Here is a 23,486-nt window from a genome sequence, read left to right on the forward strand (position 1 = left end):
TCCCTTGTAAATCTAAGGAAGAACCAAGTTCATCCAAAAGATCACACGAGACAATGAAACAAGAGGTTAACCATAAGGTTGAACCTAGACGTAGCAAGAGAGATAGAATTGAGAAATCATTTGGTCCAGATTTCATCACTTTCATGATGGAAAGTGAACCTCAAAGCTTCAATGAAGCTGTGAATTCATCTGAAGGACCTCAATGGAAAGAGGCTATAAATTCTGAAATAGAATCTATTTTGCAAAATCATATGTGGAAACTAGTGGACCTTCCTCCAGGAAGTAAAACTCTAGGTTCAAAATGGATTTTCTAAAGAAAGATGAAATCAGATGGAACAATAGATAAGTATAAAGCCAGATTGGTAATCAAGGGTTACCGTCAACGTGAAGGGCTTGATTACTTTGACACTTATTCTCCTGTAACGAGAATAACTTCAATCAGAGTGATACTTGCAATTGCCGCTTTGCGAAATCTTGAAGTACACCAAATTGATGTAAAGATTGTTTTTCTAAATGGAGATTTAGAAGAAGAAAATTACATGGAACAACCTGAGGAATTTTCTGAACGTGGGCAAGAAAATAAGGTTTGTAAATTGGTGAAGTCTTTGTATGGCTTAAAGCAAGCACCAAAACAATGGCATGAAAAATTTGATAAAGTCATGCTAGGAAGTGGATTTAAAATCAATGAATGTGATAAATGTGTATACGTTAAGGACACTGAAAATGGATATGTCATTTTATGATTTTACTTAGATGACATGCTTATCATCGGGAGTAATGATAAGATGATTCAATCCACTAAGAAATTGTTGAACTCAAAATTCGACATGAAAGATTTGGGATTAGCCTAAGTCATCCTTGGAATTAAAATCCATAGAACATTCGAAGGGATGGTTCTAAGTCAATCACATTATGTGAATAAAATTCTTGAGAAATTTAATAAGGATGATTCTGCATTGGCTAGAACCCCGATAGATACGAGTCAACATCTATCAAAGAATTGGGGTGAGAGTATCTCCCAATTAGAATACTCTCGAGTGATTGGAAGTCTGATGTACTTAATGAGTTGTACACGACCAGACATAGCCTATGCTGTAAGCAAATTGAGCAGATTCACGAGTAATCCAGGAGCTGATTACTGGAAAGAAATTTTCAGATTGCTAAGGTATTTAAGATACACTCGTGACCATGGGCTGCACTATACTAGATATCCCGCTGTTATTGAAGGATACAGTGATGCAAACTGGATATCTGATATGAAAGATTCAAAATCTACAAGTGGATTTATATTCACTTTAGGAGGTGCAGCAATTGCATGAAAATCTTCTAAACAAACTGTAATAGCCAGATCCACGATGGAATCTGAGTTTATAGCACTTGATAAGTGTGCTGAAGAGGCTGAATGGTTGCATCTATTCTTAGAAGATGTTCCAGGATGGGTAAAACCTGTACCGGATATTTGTATTCATTGTGATAGCCAATCTGCAATCGGAAGAGCACAAAGAAATATGTATAATGGTAAGTCTAGACATATACGTCGTAGGCACAATACCATTAGACAACTACTCTCAACTGGAGTTATCTCTATTGATTATGTAAAATAAAAGGATAATATAGCGGATCCGTTAACCAAAGGGTTAAACAGAGAGTTAGTTGCAAAATTGTCAAAAGGAATGGGACTGAAGCCTAAAAAATAAATTGGTGCGAAGGAAAACCCAACCTAAGCTGACTGGAGATCCCAAAAACTAGGTTCAATGGGACAACCTAATCGCACTGGTTTGGTATATCACTGTGGGGGTTATCCCCAGTATATTGTAAACAGTGAGTGTAGAGGATAAGCATACAGCTTTTAATGATTCTGATGGAATTAAACATAGAATCACCTATGTGAGAGAGAAGTGAGGCCGCTTCGAAGGAATTTCAAGGCACAATTCTAGACCCTTTCACAGAACCAGACAAGTGTTCATGGCCAAAACGAACACGATCATGAGAACTGAATGGTATCAGGGAGAGTCCTGTGTGAAGTATATCTTAATTTACTAAAATTGTTTTACAAGTTCAAAGACATCGCGTCTACTGTCAACCAGCAAATTACTATACTTTCACAAGGGAAGGTTCAAGGGGTAATACTTACCTATCCTATGTAGGATTCAACTGTTGAACTTTATCACGTATATCTTCGTTTATCTTTAAATTTCCATTCATTTGGGGGATTGTTGAAATAATTAAATGTGAATGGAAATTGGTCAAATGTGTGCGGCCCTCCACATTTATTCTCAACCAATTAGTTGTTCGGTTGCTAGCTTGAGCTATCACTTTCTGATAGCATGTGTTTTTCCCAAATGCATGCATATACGATGGAAGTCTGGGCTTTTTTAATATAAATTCAACCTCTCTCGGAATCTTTAATATACAAGTTCTGAGCTTCTACGTCTTCTTCTTCTGAGCTTACGACTTTCTTCATCTGCTTGTATATGAGCTTCGTTCTTTCGTTGCTAAGCTCCAGTTGATATATGCTCTTGTTCTTGCGTGCCCGGTTTTTCTGCATGTTTATTTTGTGCGTGTGTAGAGTTTCAGCTGCTACGTGCTTCAGCTCCTGTGTCTCTCACACCTTGTTCATCATTTCATAACTTTGAGCTTCTACGTGATATCGCTGCGGTACATCATCAGTTCGCCAGTGTAGTACCTTTGTGCTAGGTGACTACAAGGTTTTACCGTTGTATCCTGGGAAACAGACGTCCGTCGTGATCCTCCGAGCACATCCGGGAGGGGACGAATCTGTTTTAAGGAAACTGTAATTTTACAGGTCTTGGTTATCTGTTATATGTTAACAGTGGTTTCTGGTTTACGAAAAAGGTTCACGTAATAGTTTGTCCTACACATTTAATGTCATGAGAATTCAAAATTTAACTTTCATTGGAAAAATAAATAAATAAATACAATAAAACATAAGAAATAACCAAGTAAATTCATCGTTCGACTTGTACATTTATACAGAGGAATATAGATCGTAGAAGATAATTAATAATTTATAGCCTTAAGCAATCAAATCAAACATGCTATTTTTTTATCCTATCATATATCACCAATATATATTAATCCACAACTACATGAAACTTTAATATTCCTATCATATATCACCAATATAATCCACCTACATGAAACTTTAACATTCCTTGTAACTAACCTAGCTAATATATATTGTATCTGGTCCTTAATTCGTCGTACATAAAGAACTTGAAATTATTCCATGCATGTCACCTGAAAAATAAGAACTTGAAACTTAATTACTACAAGAATGTAATTAACGTTACATTCTACTCAAAATTTTAAAGGAGTGTCCACGTACACTAGAACCTTGTACTACATGCAGAAGTGGATCGAGGACATGTATGCTGGGATTTAACAAAGATAAGGATATATATCTTTATCACAAATAATGGACAAAATATATCTGATGTAACAACAAGTAATAGACGTGCCGATGGAATATCTTTCACATCATGCTTTTCAGTACTTATTTTGTATTTAAATCAATTAATAGTAAATATATTGCGTGTAATAATATGTTTGACACGTAAAACCTCGATCTCATTAATTCTCTTAAGAATCCGATCCACAATGATGAAGGCAATGGTGGTAAAAAGAGGGTGGCTTTCAAATACTTTAGAGCAGCGAAGAGTCCAAATCCCTGAAATCAAGGAAGATCAAGTTTTGATCAACGTGTGCGCCGTAGGTGTCAATAGAGTTGATGTCCTGGAATGTTCTGGAATCATCGAAGCCCTCGGGAGAAATGTGCGTCATTGGAAAGTCGGACAAAGGGTGCGTAAACCGTAATAATATATATATATATATTTTTATATTAATTATATGGTTTTAATTCTTTTTAACAGTTTGGGGGCTCGAAATTAATTTCAGGTTTGTGCTATTAATGTTGAGGAGGGAGGAGGGTATGCTGAAAAAGTGGTTGTACCTGCGGAGTTTCTGCTTCCGTTGCCGGATTATTTCGATTTAGATGATGCGGCAGCCTTACCTTATGAGTCATGTGTCATATGGTTAGTTTTATCAAAAATGCATACTCGCCAGACAGGATTTCCAGATAAATGGATACTGGTGAGATCATGAGAATATATATTAATTAATATGGAAATGTAGTTTCTGTTTTTGCACAAAATTAAAAAAATTATATATATATATATGATCCAACTGATTTGGATTTGTATAATATTTAATTTATATATAAGATTCGTGAAGGCTCTATCATCGCCCCATTGGCAATACAATATGCAAAGTACATGGGCTTCAAAGTTGTTGCCTCCACAGGTACTGACATTAATTAATGCATGTTTCTGTGATTAATGTATATGTTCATTCTTGTTGATGGTTTTTTTCTTTTCTTTTTTTTTTTTTTAAGGAAATTGCAACAACTTTGATATGTATGTCTCTTATGGTGCTGAATTTTGTGTTGATCACACAGCAACAAACTTTGTACGCCAAGTTTTTGAGAAACTTGGATATCGAGGTAATTAATTAAATAGATCAAATATTAATTGTGGGCCGGGGACCTTCTAATTTTTTATTTTTAATTTCCTTTTTGTCTCTTAATTGCTAGCTGATTAATCATGTTTGAATTAGGTGTTGATTTTGTTCTTGATTATGGAGCTTCCGATCTACAAAGAAACATCGCGTGTTGTCGTACGAGGGGTATGGTTGCAATTGTGCATTTGCATGGAGTGAAACGTACTAGTATAGATCTAAATACACTGCTAAAAGCACAGGCTGAAATTAAAGGTGAAAATTATATATGATTCACTTCTTTATATATATATTAATATTAATTTTCAAGTGTACGTACGTAATTAATTTATAAAGTTTATTATTATATATTGTTGTTCACAGTTTTCAATTCACGATTTAGAGATTTCCGTGATAAAGCTTCTGTGATCGCCGGACTGAAAATCAATTTGTGGCCTGCCGTTCTCCAAGGCAGAGTTTTTCCGGTAATCGAGCATCGTTTTCCGATGGAAGAAGCTCAAAAGGCTTTGGACCTTGTCAAGGGAAATGATAGCAGCTTTGGGAAGATTATCGTGTGCGTGAATTTGGACAAGAGCAGTAGTGGCCATCTTAAAACGAAATAAATTAAATTTTGCATGTTTTTCGAACATTAATGAATATATATATAGCATGTCTTATATATTATTAATTCCTTGGGGTAATTATATATATATCAATTCACAGTTTGTAATGGATTCTAAGTAAGTAAATATTACAGGTGCTTTGATTACATTTTAGTACCATTAACCATGCTCAACTATATATCACCCTCCTAGAACACTTCTGGCCGGCTGATATATAAGTTGCCGACGTTGAGGCGAGCTCATGATAAGTCATGGCTGGCTAACACTTTTGTACCTGTATCCATGCAACTTGCTCGCCTATCTGATGAGACATAGACCCTTGAAAAAGAAACAAATGATCATTAATGTTCTTAGGGCGTAAATGAATCGAATCGAAGAATAAAATTTTAAGCATTAAGTTTCAGCTCAAATTAGGTATTCGAAGATTGAAATTTATTAATAATTGTCATTTGATGAATTCGGTTTGAATCAAGAGTTGAGTTAGAGTTTGGATCAAAATATTTGAACAAGTACTACACCGGTTTCTGAAAATGAAAAAGCCCTCAAAATTTATTTATTTAATTAATAAATGATTGTATTTTTGTATTGATAGTAGAATATAAAAAGTATATATCGTCAGCCATGAGAGTGAAGCCCAACCGAAAAAGTAGATTGTTGATTCAAAATTTATTAAGGATATATATATATATATATATTAATGAAAAGGAAACTAAAATATTTTTGTTCCATTTAAGATTATTAATTCTGCATATATATATGAGGTTTTAGGACCTGAAGGATTGTTGGTCTAGGCCATTAAAGATATGTACCGTACCGGCATGCTAATAATACGGCTGCGGCCGGCTCAATTTGGTTTATCTAGCCCCGAATAGTGATGTAAATGAAACGAACTGTTCGCGAACTGTTCGGGTCTTGGCTCGTTAAAAGCTTGTTCAAGCTCGTTTAATGAAGCTCGTTAAGGCAAACGAACCAAGCTCGAGCTTTACAATATTCGGTTCGTTAGCTCGTGAACATGCTCGTTAACAGGCTCGTTAACAAGCTCGTAAGTCATCTCTTAGACGAAAAAATAATAGTATTAATATTTAATTTATAAATTTACACTTTACTTATGAAAAAATATTGAAAAATCTATAAAAATTAATTTATTAGAATAAAATTACAAATTTTAATAATAATATTATATTTTTTTTTGAATATATAATTTATTTTTTAATTAATTTAATGAATATTTAAATTTATAGTTTAAATATATTAAGCTCGTTTAGGCTCGATAAAAGCTCGAATAAGCTCGTGAGCCATGAATATATTCGTTAAATAAGCTCGGGCTCGGCTCGTTTATAAATGAACCGAGCTTAAACATTCAAAAGCCCGACTCGACTCGACTTGTTTACATCCCTACCCCAAGTCCTATGACTTGGTGTTATCCATCTTGGTTATGAGACATTGTAATTCAAGATTTGGTTGTTTAATGTAATATTTCAGTTTCAAATATATATATATATATACAACGGTTATATTTTGTAAGGCTAAAAAAAAAACAAATACTTGATATATAATAATATAATAATAATGAAAATTAGGAAAGCTTCCATCGAAACGACAGAGAAAATGGAGACCCCATGGTCATGGATCAGAGCTGACGAAACTGCCAAAGTAGCACTCCTCAGAGCATTTTCCGAGCGGCCGGTTGTGGTGTTGCCGCCGCCGCTTCACCACATACCCTTCCGCGCCGGTAACGTCGTTGAACTTGTGGGCTCTTCTCCTTCCGCCAAAACCCATATCCTCAACCAGGTGATTGATCGCTTTGGTTTCTCGATTTTCTGTTGTTTAATTTTGTTCTGACAAATGAAACGTAAATTCGACGTGTCTTTAGTTTGTTTAGGCTGCGATTAACTGCATTTTGCCCAAGGATTGGAAGGGGGTGCAGTATGGAGGGCTTGAGCGTGCTGTGATGTTCGTTGACTTGGACTGCCGGTTTGATGTTTTGAGTCTTTCCAAAGCTTTAGAACTACGAATTCTTGCAGTTAAAGGTAAAGGGTTTGACAAGGTGATATGATTAGCTTCAGTGAGCTGAATGAATTATTTGTGGATAATGTTGGATTTTGATGGCATTGTTGCCACATAAAGGCCAGGGATAATGTTAAGGGACCATTAAAGTTCAAAATTTTAGCAAATATGATTATTCACTTTGACACTCTTCAATTTATTGTTAATGGCTGATAGTTATGTTCTTGGTTAGGATCATGTTGCGACATGAAACGGCATGAACTTGATAGAGAGTTATTTATGACGTGCATGAGGCGGTTCTTGTATATCCGTTGCTACAATAGTTTGGAGTTTCTTGCTACTCTTAAGGTGAGTTGCCTTGCAACGGAACTTATTGAACGATGTAATTCTAACTTCTCAAGAATGTTTTTGTTTGGTGCTCTTAATATGTGCTTTTTTGTTGGGTGAAGACAATGCATTATAGGCTTCAGAAAGAGAAGGAAACACAAGCTGGTGGTGTGTATATGCTTATGTTGGACAGGTTTTTGTGGCATTTCATAATCAAAGTGCCTATCTGACATGTTGCCAACCTTTTTTATTGTGCTATATTCCTTTAAATATGAAGTGATATTTTCATGAACTTTATTTGATTATATTTTGCTTTATTCAGATTGATTTAGTTTTTTAGTTCATGAACTCCCATATGTATTGTTGTGCAGTATTGGAGCTTTTTACTGGATGGATCGTGCTCTGCCATCTTCGTCATCGACCAGCAGCAGGTGATGGTTTTTGATGCCGCATGGCTCATGTATGTTTACTGTTTAGCAATAAATGAATAGAAAGTAACTGCTATTCATCTTTTCCACTTGAGAACTTTTATGAACATACTGCTCTAAGTTAATGAAATACTTGTTTTCTCGACCAACTTTTCTTTATTTAGATAGATGTTGCTATGATTTTTTTAGGTTCCTGTATTAATACCAAGATCCTTAATCTATGACCTGAAGATGGTGAAATTGTTCAATTCATTTCGAAATTGGAAAATGTGATTTGTTAGCTGCTATTGATTCAGAAAGCCAACACATTTTTGTAAACACAGATTCCTGATTTCTAGTAATCTTGGTTTTTTTGTTTGCTTCTGCATCTATTGTAGTTTTATGCGTCATGTGCACCATTTTGATTTTGTTCATTTCTAGTTTATGACAAGCGATTCTCAGATTTCCCTCATCCCTCCTTCCATTTGTTTCCTTGGTGAATTTTATCAACAACGGAATTTCACTCTCTGAGTATCTTATGCACAGGAAGAACCTCTCCCTTCAGAGCATGACAGAAACCGTGGTTCAGGAAATCCAGAGGCTTATGCTGGTGCACCCTATACTTGTGTTGGCTACCAAATCTGCTTTGTCAAGCGATAAGCAATCAAAAACTGAAGTGTCAAGGTTGGTAGCCTTGGTGCTAGATGATTTGCACAAATTGTTTGGGAAATATTAATAAGAAACTTGAATCAAATAGAGTTAGGTAATAAGATGATTTGTGTTGGCTGTGGGCATTCGCAATCTAACCTTATGCTTATTGAGAAAGTTATGGGAGCTGTGGAGATTTGTGATAAGGGATTTCCTCGTCTTTGATGAATCTTAGCATACTTCATATATATGTTAACTTCTGCAGCGCGAGGAAAGGTGCTGTTACAGGCAGTCACTCCACTCTAAATTTTCCATTAGTCGAGTATATTATCGGATGTGTTTGCAAAGTAAAAATTTGATTTCATCTCCCTCTTTGTCTGAAAAATTCTTTAGTTTTCTAGTCTCAACCCCCTAATTACAAGATTTTGGATCCACCACTAATTGAGTGTCAGCTCGCTTTAGATCATTCAGTACTTTGTTTGGTAGTGGTTGTGCGATTTTCATTCTATGCTGTATGAGCTGATGTGCTCGGATCTGCAATGGTTAGTGTGCATTAGGTAAGGAAAAAACATTTGAGGTTCCTTGCATACCTCAAACCAGATGATCAGAAATACAGTCTCAACTGGGCAATTGAATAGATATACCCTTTGATTTCTCTCCGATCTTGTAAATGAATCTATTCTCTTGTTTTGCCCAACCTGCAGATGGGAAAAAAATGTTCATTTTTGTGTGAGCATGACTTTGCTATTGGCAAGGAGAACTTTACTATAAGAAACTAATATCACTCGAAGGACATCTTCAAGTTTTTCTCCTCTCATTTTAATATTGTTGGATGTTTAAGCATTGATGTGATTTATGGTTCATTTTTCTGGGCTTAATTTTTTTGAGATTTTCTAATTTTTGTGTCTAACATGCACTTTTTTCAGAGACTTGGGTAAATGGCCAGCTGAACATGCAACAAAATTAAGTGGTCCTCAGAGTCTATCGCATCGTGAATACATGCCTTCAGCTTGGAAGGTATCATCATGTTTATATTGATGTTTACTCCCTAATATTGGCACATGCATAAAAGTTAAATGCCCACACATTGCCGCCGGTCTAATATTTAATCAAGCAACTCAAATTGAACATTTGAACTCCACTATGATCATAATCTGTGAAAGTTGAAGTATGACACATGGTATTATTTGATTTTAGATTTCTAGGATTTGTACCTTTACCACTATTTAAAGGGTATCTTAAGGATGCTTTATATGAACTAAAGGTCGCCCGTATGTCAGTACTCAGTAGACATAATAGAGCATCAAAATTTTATTAATATAACTTGGCCTATTGACTCTTGAGAGAGGCCCTTAACCTTTGACATCAATTGTCAGTCCTACAGCTATGAATGTTTATAGCCCTATACGTATGGTTGAATATTTACCTTCACTGATGTTTAAATAGGAACGGGGATGGAAGTTAATTACTTTGTTCGGCACGTTGGATTTTCTAGGCACAAATCCAAATGAGTGAAAAATGTGAACTTCATGTGCTTGCATCTAATGAGCAAATGCCTGAAGCCGAGAAACCCATTTTGATAATTCCTATGTTAATTTACGAACATATATAGCACAATTTATTTCATGCGACTCCCGAAGATGTTCAAACAACATATCTTTGATCCTTTTTTCCATCTTTTTGATGCTGCAGTGCTTGGTTACACACAGAGTACTTTTGAGAGCTACAGGTTTGGATCCATATAATAACCTGCTTGAAATTTTCACTTGATGATTGTACATTCTATACTTATTTCGGTGCTGTTTATCATATTCAGTAGAAGATAACGGCGATCCAAAGAGTCGTCCAACCTTTTCAACAGAATGGTTGTTACCAGCACTAGCGTTATCAGATAAATTTATGATCAACAATGTAAATGAACCGAGTATTTTCTTTGGGACATTAATGTTCATATGGCAAAAACTAGAATAATTTTTTACCCCAATTGCAGGATGGTTCCTTGGTTATGTTGTGATGTGCAGATGGACTCCGGGGGGTCGGCACATGGGAACGGGAAAGGCTAGAGATGGAAGCAGAGAGCGAGCTTGTGGTCAGCAATAGTGTTATGAGGTTTCTTTCTCATGTGATATTTAACCATTCAGAATGTCCAGTTTTGTACAAAGTCAAATCTGATAAGTTGGCGTCTGTACAGTCATTATAGTTTTCATTCAGCATAGCTTCAATTTTTTTATATGCAAAATATTATGTGGATCGAAAATAGTTATGGGTATTCTGCTCATACGGGCCATACCTAAACAAGTATAATACCTTGGGTAATAAACCTAGTGTTTAGTATAATACCTTGGGTAATAAGGGAATGGATCCCCTGCTGTGGGGGGTGCCCACAGCAGTACCACCCACAGCACAATATTTATTTATTTTTTTTGTTTTTGCTTTTTTTAATATATTTAATTCTTTGTTTTTATTTATGTTTTTGGGTTTTTTTGTGCTAATTTTTTTTTGTGTTTTTTGTTTTTTGTTTTTTCTGTTCGGGCCTTTTTTAAAAATTATACATTTTAATTTTGTTTGAACAACTTTCATTTTTTTTATGTTTTTAAACACATTATGCTTGGAAAAAATAAGAAAAATTAAGTATAATATTAAATATATAAACATTTAAAAATATCATAAATTATATGTAAATTATAACCAATTTGTATTTTTTAAACAGTAAAAATTAAAATACATAATTGAATATGAGATTTTCAAAATCAAAATATGATTATTTATAATTTTGTTAATTTGGTTAAATCGAATTTTTTTTTATGAAAACCAAAAATCAAATTGAATTAATTGAAATTTTCTAGAACTAAATCGAATTTTTGAATTAACTGAATCGAATGTTTGAATTCATTCGGTGAGTTAATAATTCGATTTAACTGAAATAATGAACACCTCTAATTTCCTTGAAATCATTAATTTCAATAGAAGTGCACTAATATTGAAATGTAAATTATCAGTCTCCTAAAAAAAGAAATATAAATTATAATACAAAAAAATGATACAAGAAAATGACAAGATAAAAAAAATGATGTTTTTTTTTTAAAAAAATTAAAATTTATAGTATAAAAGGCCAAAATAGAGAACAAAAGCCCCAAAAATTTTAGGAAAAAAAACTCAAAACTGTTTTAAAAAATAAAAAATTAAATATATTAAAAAAGGGAAAACAAAAATAATATTGAATATTGTGATGTGAATTTAATTTAAAAATGAATTTAAAATATATAAAAAACAAAAAAAATTTAAAAAAAAAAAAAAGAAAAAAAAAATGTGCTGTGGTGTGAGTCGTTTCACACCACAGCACCCTCTACTGTGGCAAGGGCCACAGTAGAGGATTCTTTCCTGGATAATAAGCCTAGTCATTCGTCAAGTACCACATGGAAACAAAAATTACCTTTAAATGAATCAAATTTAGTTGAATATGAAAAAAAATTTAGGATTTGATCTCGCATCGAATAAATATTTTGGAGTTGGAGTTAGGTTTGAAGTCGAAGCTTTTGAAAATTTTAATATGTTTGCATGGAATTTGGTTTTGAATCAAAATTTGAGTTCGAACTCAAATATTAAAATTGTGAGCTATTCGAAAATAAAGGTTTGAAATATGTTTATTTAATATATAATTTATTTAATATGTAATGATAACAATAAAATATTAAAATTTAAAACATTGGGGGCTCATGAAACCGAGCAAACCAATTTGGGTTCGATTCCACTAAAACAAAAGTAAGAACAGTTTGGGCCAGTTGATAATTTCAGTTTAAGACCCATTATAGGTCCCCACATGACTGAACTAATTTCTATGCAAGCACGTTGGTAGGACCATCACGGGTTTGTGTTTGGCCCAGTAGCTAATTTAGATCCACTGGACCGACCCAATTTCCATGCAAGCACGTTGGTCGGCCCATTACAGGTAAACACAAACAATACGAATGAGAGCTGGGAAAATATGTTCCAACGGAAATAAGCTCCAAAGCCGCCATGCCTACGGTCAGCGTAGGCAGAGATCGCCTCTTCCAAGCCCTAGGACGCACTTACAGTAAGAAACTCAATTCTTCTCTATAAATGTGAGAGTGAATTGACTGATTTATGTATGCCGCCACTCTTTTAGCTGATTATTGCGTAATTTTAATCTTTGATTATCACAGCTGAGGAAGAGTTTGAAGATTTATGCTTCAAATTCGGGATTGAGCTCGATGACGTGGTGGGTATAGTTCATGGAATGTTACTTCATTTTGGAAAATAATATTGGTCTGTATTTAAGCTATGTAGGAAATTTGCGGTTTTCACAATACTGACGGGTGTATAACATTTTCTCCTGTAAAATTGTATTTTTAGTTAATTGCTTGTTTAGGTGTTGATGTCTAATGCAATGTTTGTTTGCATACAGTGCATGACTTCATTTGTTGTTCAGTGTTTTCTTGTCGATGAGATAGTGGATTTTGTGATTTTGGTTTGTATTGATGTGGAAACAGACAACGGAAAAAGCAATTCTACGGAAAGAGAAGCATTTGGAAGAGGAAGACCCCTCAGATGATGAAGAAGTGATTTACAAAATTGAGGTGCCGGCCAATAGGTAATATTGTCAATTACATTTGTCAGTGAGCAGCTGTATGAGCAATGGTTAAAGTGATATGGTGGTTTCCATAATTTTATTAAAATTTTTGGCCGTGGGATTTGAATGAAATTTTTTGGCCATTGAAATGTTCTATGTGAAATGTAGTTGTTCTTTAGCTAAAAGGTTGATATTTACGCTTTTTTTTTTCTGTGGGGTTGAAATTTTGTGGCAGATATGACTTGCTTTGTCTTGAGGGGTTGGCACAAGCCCTCCGCATATTCAATGGACTTGATCCAATTCCTACACATAATGTTGCAAACATCAATAAAAAGTCTATGCTCAAAATGCACGTGAGAGCGGAGGTATGCAAGTTGCCAAAACAAATATAATATTATTAGTTAGTCTGAAGTCATTTTTTGCCATTGCTCCAGTTGTTATTTTTCTTTGTTGCAGACGTCTCAGGTTCGACCATATGTTGTATGCGCTGTTTTAAGAGGTGTTACATTCAATGAAGCTAGATATAATAGTTTTATAGATCTTCAAGATCGACTTCATCAGAATATCTGCCGGTAATACTATCTGATCTCCAATTAACTACCAATTTGTCTTTGGCTGATTGTTTTCTCTAAGAAAATGATTATGCTTGTGATTGTTGTTTTGTGTGCTGGTTCTGTTTATGCTCACATTTTGGGGCTGTGTTATTTCTACCAATCCAGTCTCTTTGTCTTGTTAGGAGGAATAAACTTATCTAAAATGGAAAAGATCATTTCATTTTTTATGTGTTTGACCGCTTTGACGTTCTTGTTTAGATTATTACCACTTGAAATACATATGGTCTAAACATACTCTAATATTTGTGACCAAGACCACAAATATTCGTATTCCTTTTCCGTTTTTGAGGAGTCAAGGATCATAGTTGTGGTTTAAGCTATCTACAGTAGTCACTTTAGGGGTGTCAATTCGGGTCGGGATGTCAAAAATATCATTTAAAAATTTCTCAACCTAAATTAACATGAAATGGCCAACCCGATTATGAGCCTGGCTAACCAGGTTAACCCGAACCAGCCCGATTTTATTTTTATTTTTTAACAAAATATTAAATAAAACTCAAAACACACAATAATAATCGTAATATTTAATTCAAATACATAATAACAAAATCTAATCTTATATATTATTTAAATTTGAAAGTCTAGTTGTAGAAAATTTAAAGAATACTTTCTGCAAAAATTAAAAAAATCAAAATTGTACAAAATTAACATCAAATGACAATGTTTATTATGCCAATATACAATAATTTTTTTTCAAATATACAACATATAAAAATGTAGCAAATTTTTCTTAATTTTAAATAAAAACAATAATAATAAAAAGTTTCGGGTCAAACCGAGTTGACCCGAACCCGATTAATTTATACTTTCTTGTCAACCCGATTCGATCCGAATCCAAAAACTCCCAACCCTTGACCGATATTTTTCGGGTTGACTTGTGTGGCGTTGATGGGTTGGATTCATTTTGGACACCCCTAAATTCTACATCATGATTATATTAGCCCTTTCTAATATGCTTAATCTTATCAGCCATTTATTCAAGGATGAGTGGAATTGAACTGATGAATTTTTTACCCGTGTTCATTTACCTCTTTTGTGAAGTGAATTCCACCATTGCCATAATATAACCAACAGTTTTGTTGAACATGATTTCCTATGAATTTTTTAATATGGAAATTTATTCGCCTTTTAATTTCTTCATTTTGTGCTTGCATCTGTTTAGGCGAAGAACTTTGGTTGCAATTGGCACGCACGACTTGGATGCTATAAAAGGCCCTTTCACATATGAAGTATGTCATTATCTTTTTTATATGTGCATCATTCACAGTCCTATGAATTGTCTGATTGAAGAAAATGTGTTGTTCAACTGTCTGGGTATCTCATTTGGACTTAATTTATATATGAAACTTTTTGAGTAAGTTTTGCCTGCGTCTTATCTATTTCCATTAATTCCAAATTGTAGGCGTAAAGTTTCTGGTTTTTGTTCCTATTATTCTCATTTTTTTCCGTATGAATGGCCTCAAATTTTCTGCCAAACTAACACCAATCTTAGCACTATTAGTTTCTTACAAGGTCATATTCTGTTTCTTAAGCTGAATACTTTTTTTTTGCGAAATAATTATTAATATATCGAGTTTGAATGATTTTCAGGCTTTGCCACCTCTAGAAATAAACTTCATACCATTGAAACAGGTAATCATTATTTATTGTGCCTTTTTTGGTTAATGTAAATTATGTAATGGAGCAGCTGATATCAAAATTAGCTATACGTCAAAACATCTTTTTAACATTTCGAGAACACTACATAGTTGGAAAACTAACCTAAAAAAATCTCGGAAAGCTTACATATTTGACAATGCATCAAGTTTGGTGGTAAGCCATAAATTTGTTAAAAATTAACTCCAGTACGTTATCTTCTTCCTCGCCTTTATGATGCTGAACGTTTTTGTAATATGCAATGGCTTAGACGAAGAACTTCAGAGCGGATGAGTTAATGGAATTTTACAAGGTGAGTCTTTTGGTCGTTTTTCCAGGATATTTTCCCACCATTTTCACCTAGTCCCTATCAGCAGTCTCTGGTGCTCATTGCTTGTCAATGCAATGCCAATTGATTGAATTTTGTATTTACGTGCTGCAATGACTGGCACTCCATAGGGTTGTAATTAATTGTTTGCCGCATTATTTGGCAGTCGGATATGAAACTGAAGAAATTCTTGCATATAATTGAGGATTCACCGGTGTTCCCAGTTATATATGATCATAGCAGGTAATTTTGTTGCACAGATAACCTAAACCATTGTATTCAAGCGATAAAATCTGAAGTCACCTTTATAATTTGGACTTTACCTCCTCTTCGAAAGACAATTAGCTTGCGTATATAAATGTGATCTTGTTCACAAATATGGATACCTAATGATTGATTATTTGATTTTATTTATGTTTCGAGTCTTTTGACCTTTATTTCTTTTCTGCAGAACTGTTTTGTCTTTGCCTCCAATTATTAATGGTGCACATTCTGCCATTAGTTTGGAGACAAAGAATGTATTTATTGAGTGTACAGCCACAGATCTGACAAAAGCAAATATTGTTCTGAACACAATGGTATTAATCTCAATCGATCCAGTGCATTAGGTTTCTGTTTCTTTCCTTTCAGTTTTTCCGCTGTTAACAATTTGTTGTGCAGGTTTCCATGTTTTCGGTATATTGTGAAAGGAAGTTTGAGGTGGAGCCGGTTGAAGTAATTTACCCTGATGGAAAATCATACATTTGCCCAGATCTGTCACTGTACCAGATGGTTGTACCCTTATCATACATCACTAGTACAGTTGGAGTTCCGTTGCCAGTCCATCAGGTTTTGCATCACACTGATCATCAGTACTCTATCCTTTCTGTTTTCTTAGTGACAGCCAACCATAAGCTTTCATGTTGATTTTTTGTAATTTTCTCTTTAATTTTGTGACCTAAGGTAAAGTACGTAGTCACCGCATAACTTGAAAATGACTGCAGGAAAACATAAATGAGATTGAAAAATAACATTAGAAATTGTACCCTTTATGTGCCCAGGGTTGATTCACCAACCATGATGAATGCTACTTATGGCAAATTCTTCAATAAATGCACAAAGTATTTTTCTGTATGACTCGACTCGGCTCATGCATTCTCTAGGAAACTCTGAACAAAATAAAACATTGCCTACTAATATTCACGATTTGAATCTCAGGTGGAAGGTTTGTTGAATAAAATGCAATTACATGCTGAGTCCTCTGTATCTAAAGAGAAGCAAACCATATTCACTATATCTGTACCTCCAACGAGAAGTGACATTCTCCATCCTTGTGATGTGGCTGAGGTATCAGCCATAAGTTTATTGTCTCTTGCACAAGTTCATTTTCTTTGCCGCGAGGTTCTATTTAATGTGATGTTACCCTCTTCCCTCTTCAAGGATGTTGCGATTGCTTATGGTTACAATGAAATTCCAAAGATGAAGCTGCCATCTTTAAAGCCACAGTCACTGAATCAGTTCAGTGATCTTATTCGAACAGAGGTAGGCTGCTGTATGCATGATCTTATTGTTTTTCGCTTGGTGTTACTTTCTTTTGACCTAAACTTGTGATATTCCCTTTTAGATTGCAATGGTTGGTTATACAGAGGTGTTAACATGGATCTTATGCTCGTATAAAGAAAATTTCACCATGCTTAATCGGAAAGACGACAAGGCAACAGCAGCAATAAATGGAAATCCCCGTTCCGCTGATTTTGAGGTTTGTTTCTTCTGCCATGCACTATGGACCAAGCTGATAATTTAAATTGGCTTTTTATGCAGGACAAAATAGGACCATTGGGGAAATGAAGGATGAATATTTGTTTGTTAACACCTACTAATTCACCCCCCTTTACCATTTTTTATTTTAATATAAATATATAACTAATTCTGTACTTCTCTTTCTTAAATGTCCAATCTCAACATAATATGCTTTTTGTTATTTAAGTTTCAAATTATCAGTTATACACTTATACTGTAATTCTGAACTGGATGCACGCTGTATTATTCCTCAATAGTAGGCGGTTTCTAATTTTCTGCATATCAAGAGCATTTTGTGCCCTATTATGTTTTCCATAGAATTCAAATGGCACCTCAAATTTCAATGGCAATTGCCCTTCTCGATGATTTTTCATGAGAAAATTGGTATCCGACTCTCAAAGTCATTGTGTCTGATTTATTGTACTGTGGAAGATAACACCGTCCTCAACGCTGCCTCTAATGTGTGTTTGTCCATGTGCGCGTCATCCTCGCAGAAATCAATTCAGCTCTTAGCCTACGTCCATACATTTTTCTAATTTTTCAGGTTGTCCGTACCAGCCTAATGCCGGGCATATTGAAAACAGTCGGACACAATAAAGACCATCCAAAACCAATAAAGGTAATTGAATCACATACCATGTTCATCGTCATGCCTACAATTTGCCGATAAGTGTTGTCATGGCAGTTATGAATTTTTTGTAAGCACAGACACAAAAGGCCATTTGCATGCTTATCTTGCTGACACTATGAACAGTTGAACACAGAGCTGCAAGAACATTTTCTGCATGGAGAGCGTTGGAAATTAGAATGCTAGAATAAATTTGATATCATGAACCTATACTTTCTAGCTATTCTAGATGTCTGCTTTAATGAATTTCAGTCAGTCTGTCCTCTGTTTCAATCTGGGCGTCTTATTTTGCTGATGTGCCTGTGTGAGAGATTATTACTATCCCATTTCATGGGTTTTAGAATGTCGGGTCACGTTTCTTTCTCTTTTGTAATCTAAACTATATCCATGTATCCTTTTGATTTAGATTTTTGAAGTGGGTGATGTGGTGCTGCTTAACGAGACAAAAGATGTAGGTGCGTCGAATCGCCGTTATCTTGCAGCTCTATATTGCGGGTCTACCTCAGGATTCGAGGTACCTACACAACATCCTGCTTTACTTATACCTATCTTTGGAGTTGGGATATCTTGAGAAGCACTTTATTTAGCTATAATTTGAGTTGTGCGGTTTGATCATGAATATTCTGAAAATGGTCACTTTGTGTCGATCTCTGTTTTTGTTGATTGCTTGAATAACCATCTTTTTCCATCGATCAGCTTAAGTTTGAGGATCCACCAATGCTTGACTGAAATTTTCATTTTTTGGTTTTTTTTCTCAGTTGATACATGGTCTTGTGGATAGAATCATGGAAGTCATCGGAACTCCTTTTGTAGCCCCTGGGGACAACACAGGCTATTATATACAAAGTTCAGAGGTATGTTTACTGTCATCGTTTCTATTTTTGACAATGTTTATAGCATGGCATGGAATTTCGGAAGGAATATAAAATATGATAATTTACCGTATTCATGCTTGCAGGAGCCTGAGTTTCTTCCAGGTAGACAAGCAAATGTCATTTATAAGGGAAAACAAATAGGCACTTTTGGTATCGTCCACCCACAGGTATATAATATCCCTTTCACGTCGCAATGAAACGACTCACGATTTATGCACATGCATTCTCATATATAGTAATTAAAACATGTGATGCAAGGTAATTTTTACCACATTTCCTGGCTTGACATAGCCGGTACAATACAAAATGCCATGGCTAAACATATATGATATTTACAGATTCAATTTCCCAAAATAAGTCTAGAAAATTTTTCCTAGAAAACATTTGAAACACAGCCATGCATTGGTCTTGTTTTTTCCCCTGAAAATTCAACCCTCGTGAAAATTGCAAGAAATAAATTAATCATTTCCAACTACACGGTGACATGAAAATACTAGTAGAATCACTTTTCTGAGTTCATTTTTTGTCGTTTGGGTGGTAGGAAGTGTAATTCATGCATCTGTGTTTGTATGGCATCAGGTGTTGGATAACTTTGATATTCCGGACCCCTGCTCTTTCGTGGAACTCGACATCGAGAGCTTCCTGTAGCGCAAAACACAAAACGAAACAAGATATAGAGAATGATCGCGATTCAAGGCACATACTGGCGTATCTTCGAGACGCTGTCATTTATTTTATTGTATTGTCCCATGAACTTGTTATTTTTGTAGCAGCTCAGAGATCAATTTTGTCACTCCACAGTTTCACTAATGTGGTCATACACAGTTTGTTTCAATTTCCCAGATAAAATGGATTTATAATATTATCGAAAACTTGAAAGAAAGATGCCTAATTCTGTGAAGCAAACAAACACTTAACAGAATGATGATAACAAACCTTGAACGTGCTTGCTAACTGTACAAAATATGAGGTGAGTGTCATATTGGAAAACCAGTTAAGACTTGAATACTGGTATTTGGTGTAAAATAAACAGGTTCATCGATAGGCGAGCTTATTGACCACGTTTTATAATCATCTTGGCTTCTGCAATCGCTTTTATCGGTGTGGATCCCTAGTTGCCTTGAAGAGGATATAGTTTCGGTTCAACCGTATTGTGATCAAAAGTATACGCTTTTAACACTGGAAGAGATTGAGTAGAAGCTAAGGAAGGCGATTCACGTAATCCATATAACTACCACTGCCTGGAGGATATGGAGATAGGTATCTAGAATTGGAAGGTGATAGTGGATAGTTACCTAAGAAAGCAGTATAAGACCTTTGAGACGATAGGTCGAGAACGGTTTGAGCTGTGTTCTGGTGGCACAATTGATTGAAATGTGTTTCTGAGGCAGGCTGGGGATGAGGAACTGAGGGGGGAAGAGAAGAGGAAGGGCCAAATTCTGTGGCTGACGATGGTGCTAAGGATGATATAGATGACAATATCGGAGATGAAGAAACAAGAGCCGACAGCAATGGCGTAGATTCTGATGATGGTGGGTTTCCCTCGCAGCTTCTTGCATCACGCTTGCAAATGGGGCAGAATGTTCTCCGTGAGGTGAGCCAAGTGTCGACGCAATTGGCATGAAACTCTGTCGATATACCAAAAAACGTTTGTAAGCCCGCACAGAAACAATAAATAACACAAAAGGGTGTACATCGAGTGTTTTAGAGATGAGAGAACTTACTGTGGCAGCATGGCAGAATTCTGAGTTTCTCTCCCACAACATAGTCTTCGAGACATATAGTACAAGCTTTCGAAGTACAATTATCCTCCAGCTCTGCTGTAAAAATTACACTTGGCATGGCATTCACCAATCGGCTGCTCATCCCATGGAATTCTTGTACACGTGGAGCTCGAGGCCTCTCTCTTCTTCTAATGCGGTGCCTTCGGACGAAGAAACAAGAAACTATCACAGCACACATGGCAAGCAGTGAAATGAAGGAAATACCCATGATAGACCACGCTGAGTTTTGAAAGCTCGGGACTATCCACAACTCCATATCAGGGATATTAGCATAATCTCTCAATGTTTCTCCAGAATGTTTGGAAACAAATACTGCGGATATGTTGATGCCAACAGAATGTCCAGCCACTGCTTTTTAAAATGCAATTGAAGAAGAATCTTTTTAACATAAATTCACTCTACATGTCTTAAAGACGACGTTATGCATATGTATGATGCACATACTTGTGTATGTATGTATGTATATATCTCAAGGAACTAAAAAATCATAGTTGGGCAAAAGAAGGAAACTGAAGCAAGAGAAAGTAAAGAATATGCCTGACCTGCAGACAATAGATCAAGAATGAAGATATTATGGATTCACAGAGAAACAAGAAAGCAAGATTCATAATGCAAGATTCATAATGCAAGAATCATTATATTGAGATTAATGATTAAGCTTAAACAAGTTTGGCCCTGATTGATGGTGTACCAATTTATTGCTCAAAACAAAGTTAATAAAGTGGTTATCAATAACAAAAGATCATAATTGGAAATTCTGGTGCAAAGAATGACTAAAAGTAGTTTCTATTGACACTCATACAGTTGGCAAGAAGTGTGAAATATCCTGCATTAGTGTTAAATTCTGGCGCATAGAAAGGCTTAAAGTAGCTTCGATTTAATACTGTCATACTTAAGAGTCTCACACAAGGCACTGGAAATAGTCTGATTTGCAGTATCATGCTCGACAAAACAAAAGCTTGGAGGACAAAGCCAAACGTCAATGTTTAAAGGATGTGTTAGGCTTTCGTAGATTGATAGTAATTATTGTTGTAAATAAGTGGGTGGTTGTTTAATTGCAACTAATAATGATTTAGATAACTAAACTTAATGCTTTCTTGTAACAAATATATATGGCTTCTTCTCTGTATCACAAAATTGAATGAAAATAGAAACGGAATTTTACTCTCTTAGTCTCCTTTTTCTTTCATAACAGGATGAGAAGGGTAGACTTGATCATTTTGAACTCATATTGTTCAATGAAGTTTCATTCAACTCTCACAAAGAATTTCCAAATCATAGATATCAATATCCTAGCCCACAAAAAGCTAACAAAAATTAAAATCAGTTACGCGTGAAACTAAATGCACGGAGCAATTAAGCAATAAATAAAGTTGCAATAAATATGCCTACAGGAGTATGACATTACTTGCAATTAGAGCACCATTTTCATTGTCATAGACAATGGCTGCTCTGAATCCTGCAGCTTGTGCGGTCCTGACTTTATCCTCGAAACTACATCCTCCTCTAATTATCAACACAAATGGGGACCTTGGATCATTCAATTTCGAAATAACTTTATTGGCCAGTGGTGAGCATGCATCCAAAGGGTCTGCCGCATATAATACGCCACATTTCTCAGATCGTTTAACCAACGGAGCTGAGATCACAAAAAAACTAACATCAGCAAATGCCTCATAGTCACAGGCTAACATGAGATACTACCAAGTTGAAAGCATTTTCATTCACTCAGAAATTGGTGCGTGGAAGAAATTGCGCCACAAGATAGCCAAAGAATCCAAATTGTACCTTCCCAGTTCATAATACGAGTTTCTCAACAGTCACACTTCCAAAAACTAGCAAACCACCCCGAAAGTTTTGCAATTCTAGCATAAAATCGATTCCACAAACCCGTAAAATTCAATAAACTATACTTCTACAGTGGCCACATTTCCTACAACGCTTAAGTACAAGATTGCAATTTTTCTTTCATTTCCCATTTCTTGGTATCAGATAAAGGTTCAATCTTTCTATCAAAACACCAGTCATGAATAAAAACCGTAATCACAAAGAAGCTAAACTACTCAAGCGGCTAAAAAACAAAAAGAATAAAAATCGAGCAGATACTGAAATCCTTGGAGCAAATTAGGAAAAAAGCAACAAACAAATCAGACTCAAACAGCCGACATTTCAATTATGTTTGAATCAAAACCTACACCATCTTGATTCACATCACAAAATCAATCAACAAATTCCAACAAAAATTGAACTCACCAAAATTAGATTCTGTGTTTTCGAAGGATAAAGTAACATTGTTGCCTATCAAAACCACACTGCCGAAAGCCTGGAAAACGCCAATTAGAAAGACAAAGGAGCAAAAAAATACCCACATACTCCAAATCCTGTAAGACTTTTCAAAATTTCCAATATTTCAATACCCAGAAATCCCCTTTCCCCAGAGGAGAAGAAATTCGTTTCCTATAATTAAATTCTATAAACCAAAACCATCATACTCACATACGTCAGTGAGATGCAAATGCTTCGACTTTCTTGTTTTGGTAGTATTACAGCCAAATATTAAACAAATATAAATAAATAAATAAGTCACAGTCCGAATCATAATTATTCGGTTCCTCAACCAACATTTGTTTTGGAAAATTTCTCGTAACTCGTAGAAAGCCGGTTTATTACAATGTAAAATAGGTTTATTGTGAGACGGTCTCATATATTTTTATCAGTGAGATGA

General features: G+C 35.1%; 5 protein-coding genes across 7 annotated transcripts; 4 read left to right on the forward strand and 1 right to left on the reverse strand.

Moving 5' to 3' along the window:
- Positions 1-890: 890 nt before the first annotated feature.
- LOC140878827 (secreted RxLR effector protein 161-like) lies at positions 891-1,319 on the forward strand. Its single transcript, XM_073282456.1, has one exon. It carries the CDS (start codon positions 891-893, stop codon positions 1,317-1,319), a length of 429 nt encoding a protein of 142 aa, XP_073138557.1.
- A 2,305-nt stretch (positions 1,320-3,624) lies between these two features.
- Positions 3,625-5,199, forward strand: LOC140878828 (uncharacterized). The gene is made up of 6 exons (XM_073282457.1): positions 3,625-3,822; positions 3,919-4,113; positions 4,245-4,323; positions 4,415-4,522; positions 4,636-4,791; positions 4,900-5,199. Exons 1-6 carry the CDS (start codon positions 3,625-3,627, stop codon positions 5,136-5,138), a joined length of 975 nt encoding a protein of 324 aa, XP_073138558.1. The 3' UTR covers positions 5,139-5,199.
- A 1,525-nt stretch (positions 5,200-6,724) lies between these two features.
- LOC140882175 (DNA repair protein XRCC2 homolog) lies at positions 6,725-10,864 on the forward strand. 3 transcript variants are annotated; one of them, XM_073287988.1, is made up of 10 exons: positions 6,725-6,929; positions 7,021-7,168; positions 7,378-7,493; positions 7,595-7,665; positions 7,844-7,903; positions 8,426-8,563; positions 9,454-9,544; positions 10,220-10,256; positions 10,344-10,438; positions 10,518-10,864. In XM_073287988.1, the coding sequence occupies exons 1-10, from the start codon at positions 6,747-6,749 to the stop codon at positions 10,539-10,541; spliced, it is 963 nt and encodes a 320-aa protein (XP_073144089.1). In that variant the 5' UTR covers positions 6,725-6,746; the 3' UTR covers positions 10,542-10,864. The 3 variants fall into 3 exon arrangements, with proteins under 3 accessions (XP_073144089.1, XP_073144090.1, XP_073144091.1); XM_073287989.1 differs by having other exon boundaries at positions 10,347-10,438; XM_073287990.1 differs by lacking the exon at positions 7,595-7,665 and having other exon boundaries at positions 7,844-7,932.
- Positions 10,865-12,492: 1,628 nt separating this feature from the next.
- On the forward strand, positions 12,493-19,770 carry LOC140880833 (phenylalanine--tRNA ligase beta subunit, cytoplasmic-like). The gene is made up of 19 exons (XM_073285646.1): positions 12,493-12,602; positions 12,712-12,767; positions 13,039-13,139; positions 13,354-13,483; positions 13,575-13,690; positions 14,895-14,961; positions 15,323-15,364; positions 15,639-15,680; positions 15,862-15,938; positions 16,147-16,273; positions 16,356-16,523; positions 16,893-17,021; positions 17,115-17,216; positions 17,299-17,433; positions 18,019-18,093; positions 18,509-18,616; positions 18,861-18,956; positions 19,061-19,144; positions 19,557-19,770. Exons 1-19 carry the CDS (start codon positions 12,545-12,547, stop codon positions 19,623-19,625), a joined length of 1,782 nt encoding a protein of 593 aa, XP_073141747.1. The 5' UTR covers positions 12,493-12,544; the 3' UTR covers positions 19,626-19,770.
- Positions 19,771-19,909: 139 nt separating this feature from the next.
- On the reverse strand, positions 19,910-23,284 carry LOC140880834 (receptor homology region, transmembrane domain- and RING domain-containing protein 2-like). The gene is made up of 4 exons (XM_073285647.1): positions 23,015-23,284; positions 22,170-22,400; positions 20,702-21,109; positions 19,910-20,605 (listed from the first exon to the last, which is right to left on the reverse strand). The coding sequence occupies exons 1-4, from the start codon at positions 23,130-23,132 to the stop codon at positions 20,178-20,180; spliced, it is 1,185 nt and encodes a 394-aa protein (XP_073141748.1). The 5' UTR covers positions 23,133-23,284; the 3' UTR covers positions 19,910-20,177.
- Between the last annotated feature and the right edge of the window lie 202 nt (positions 23,285-23,486).

Source organism: Henckelia pumila, chromosome 2, assembly GCF_033568475.1.
Source record: "Henckelia pumila isolate YLH828 chromosome 2, ASM3356847v2, whole genome shotgun sequence".
Taxonomy (NCBI): Eukaryota; Viridiplantae; Streptophyta; class Magnoliopsida; order Lamiales; family Gesneriaceae; genus Henckelia; species Henckelia pumila.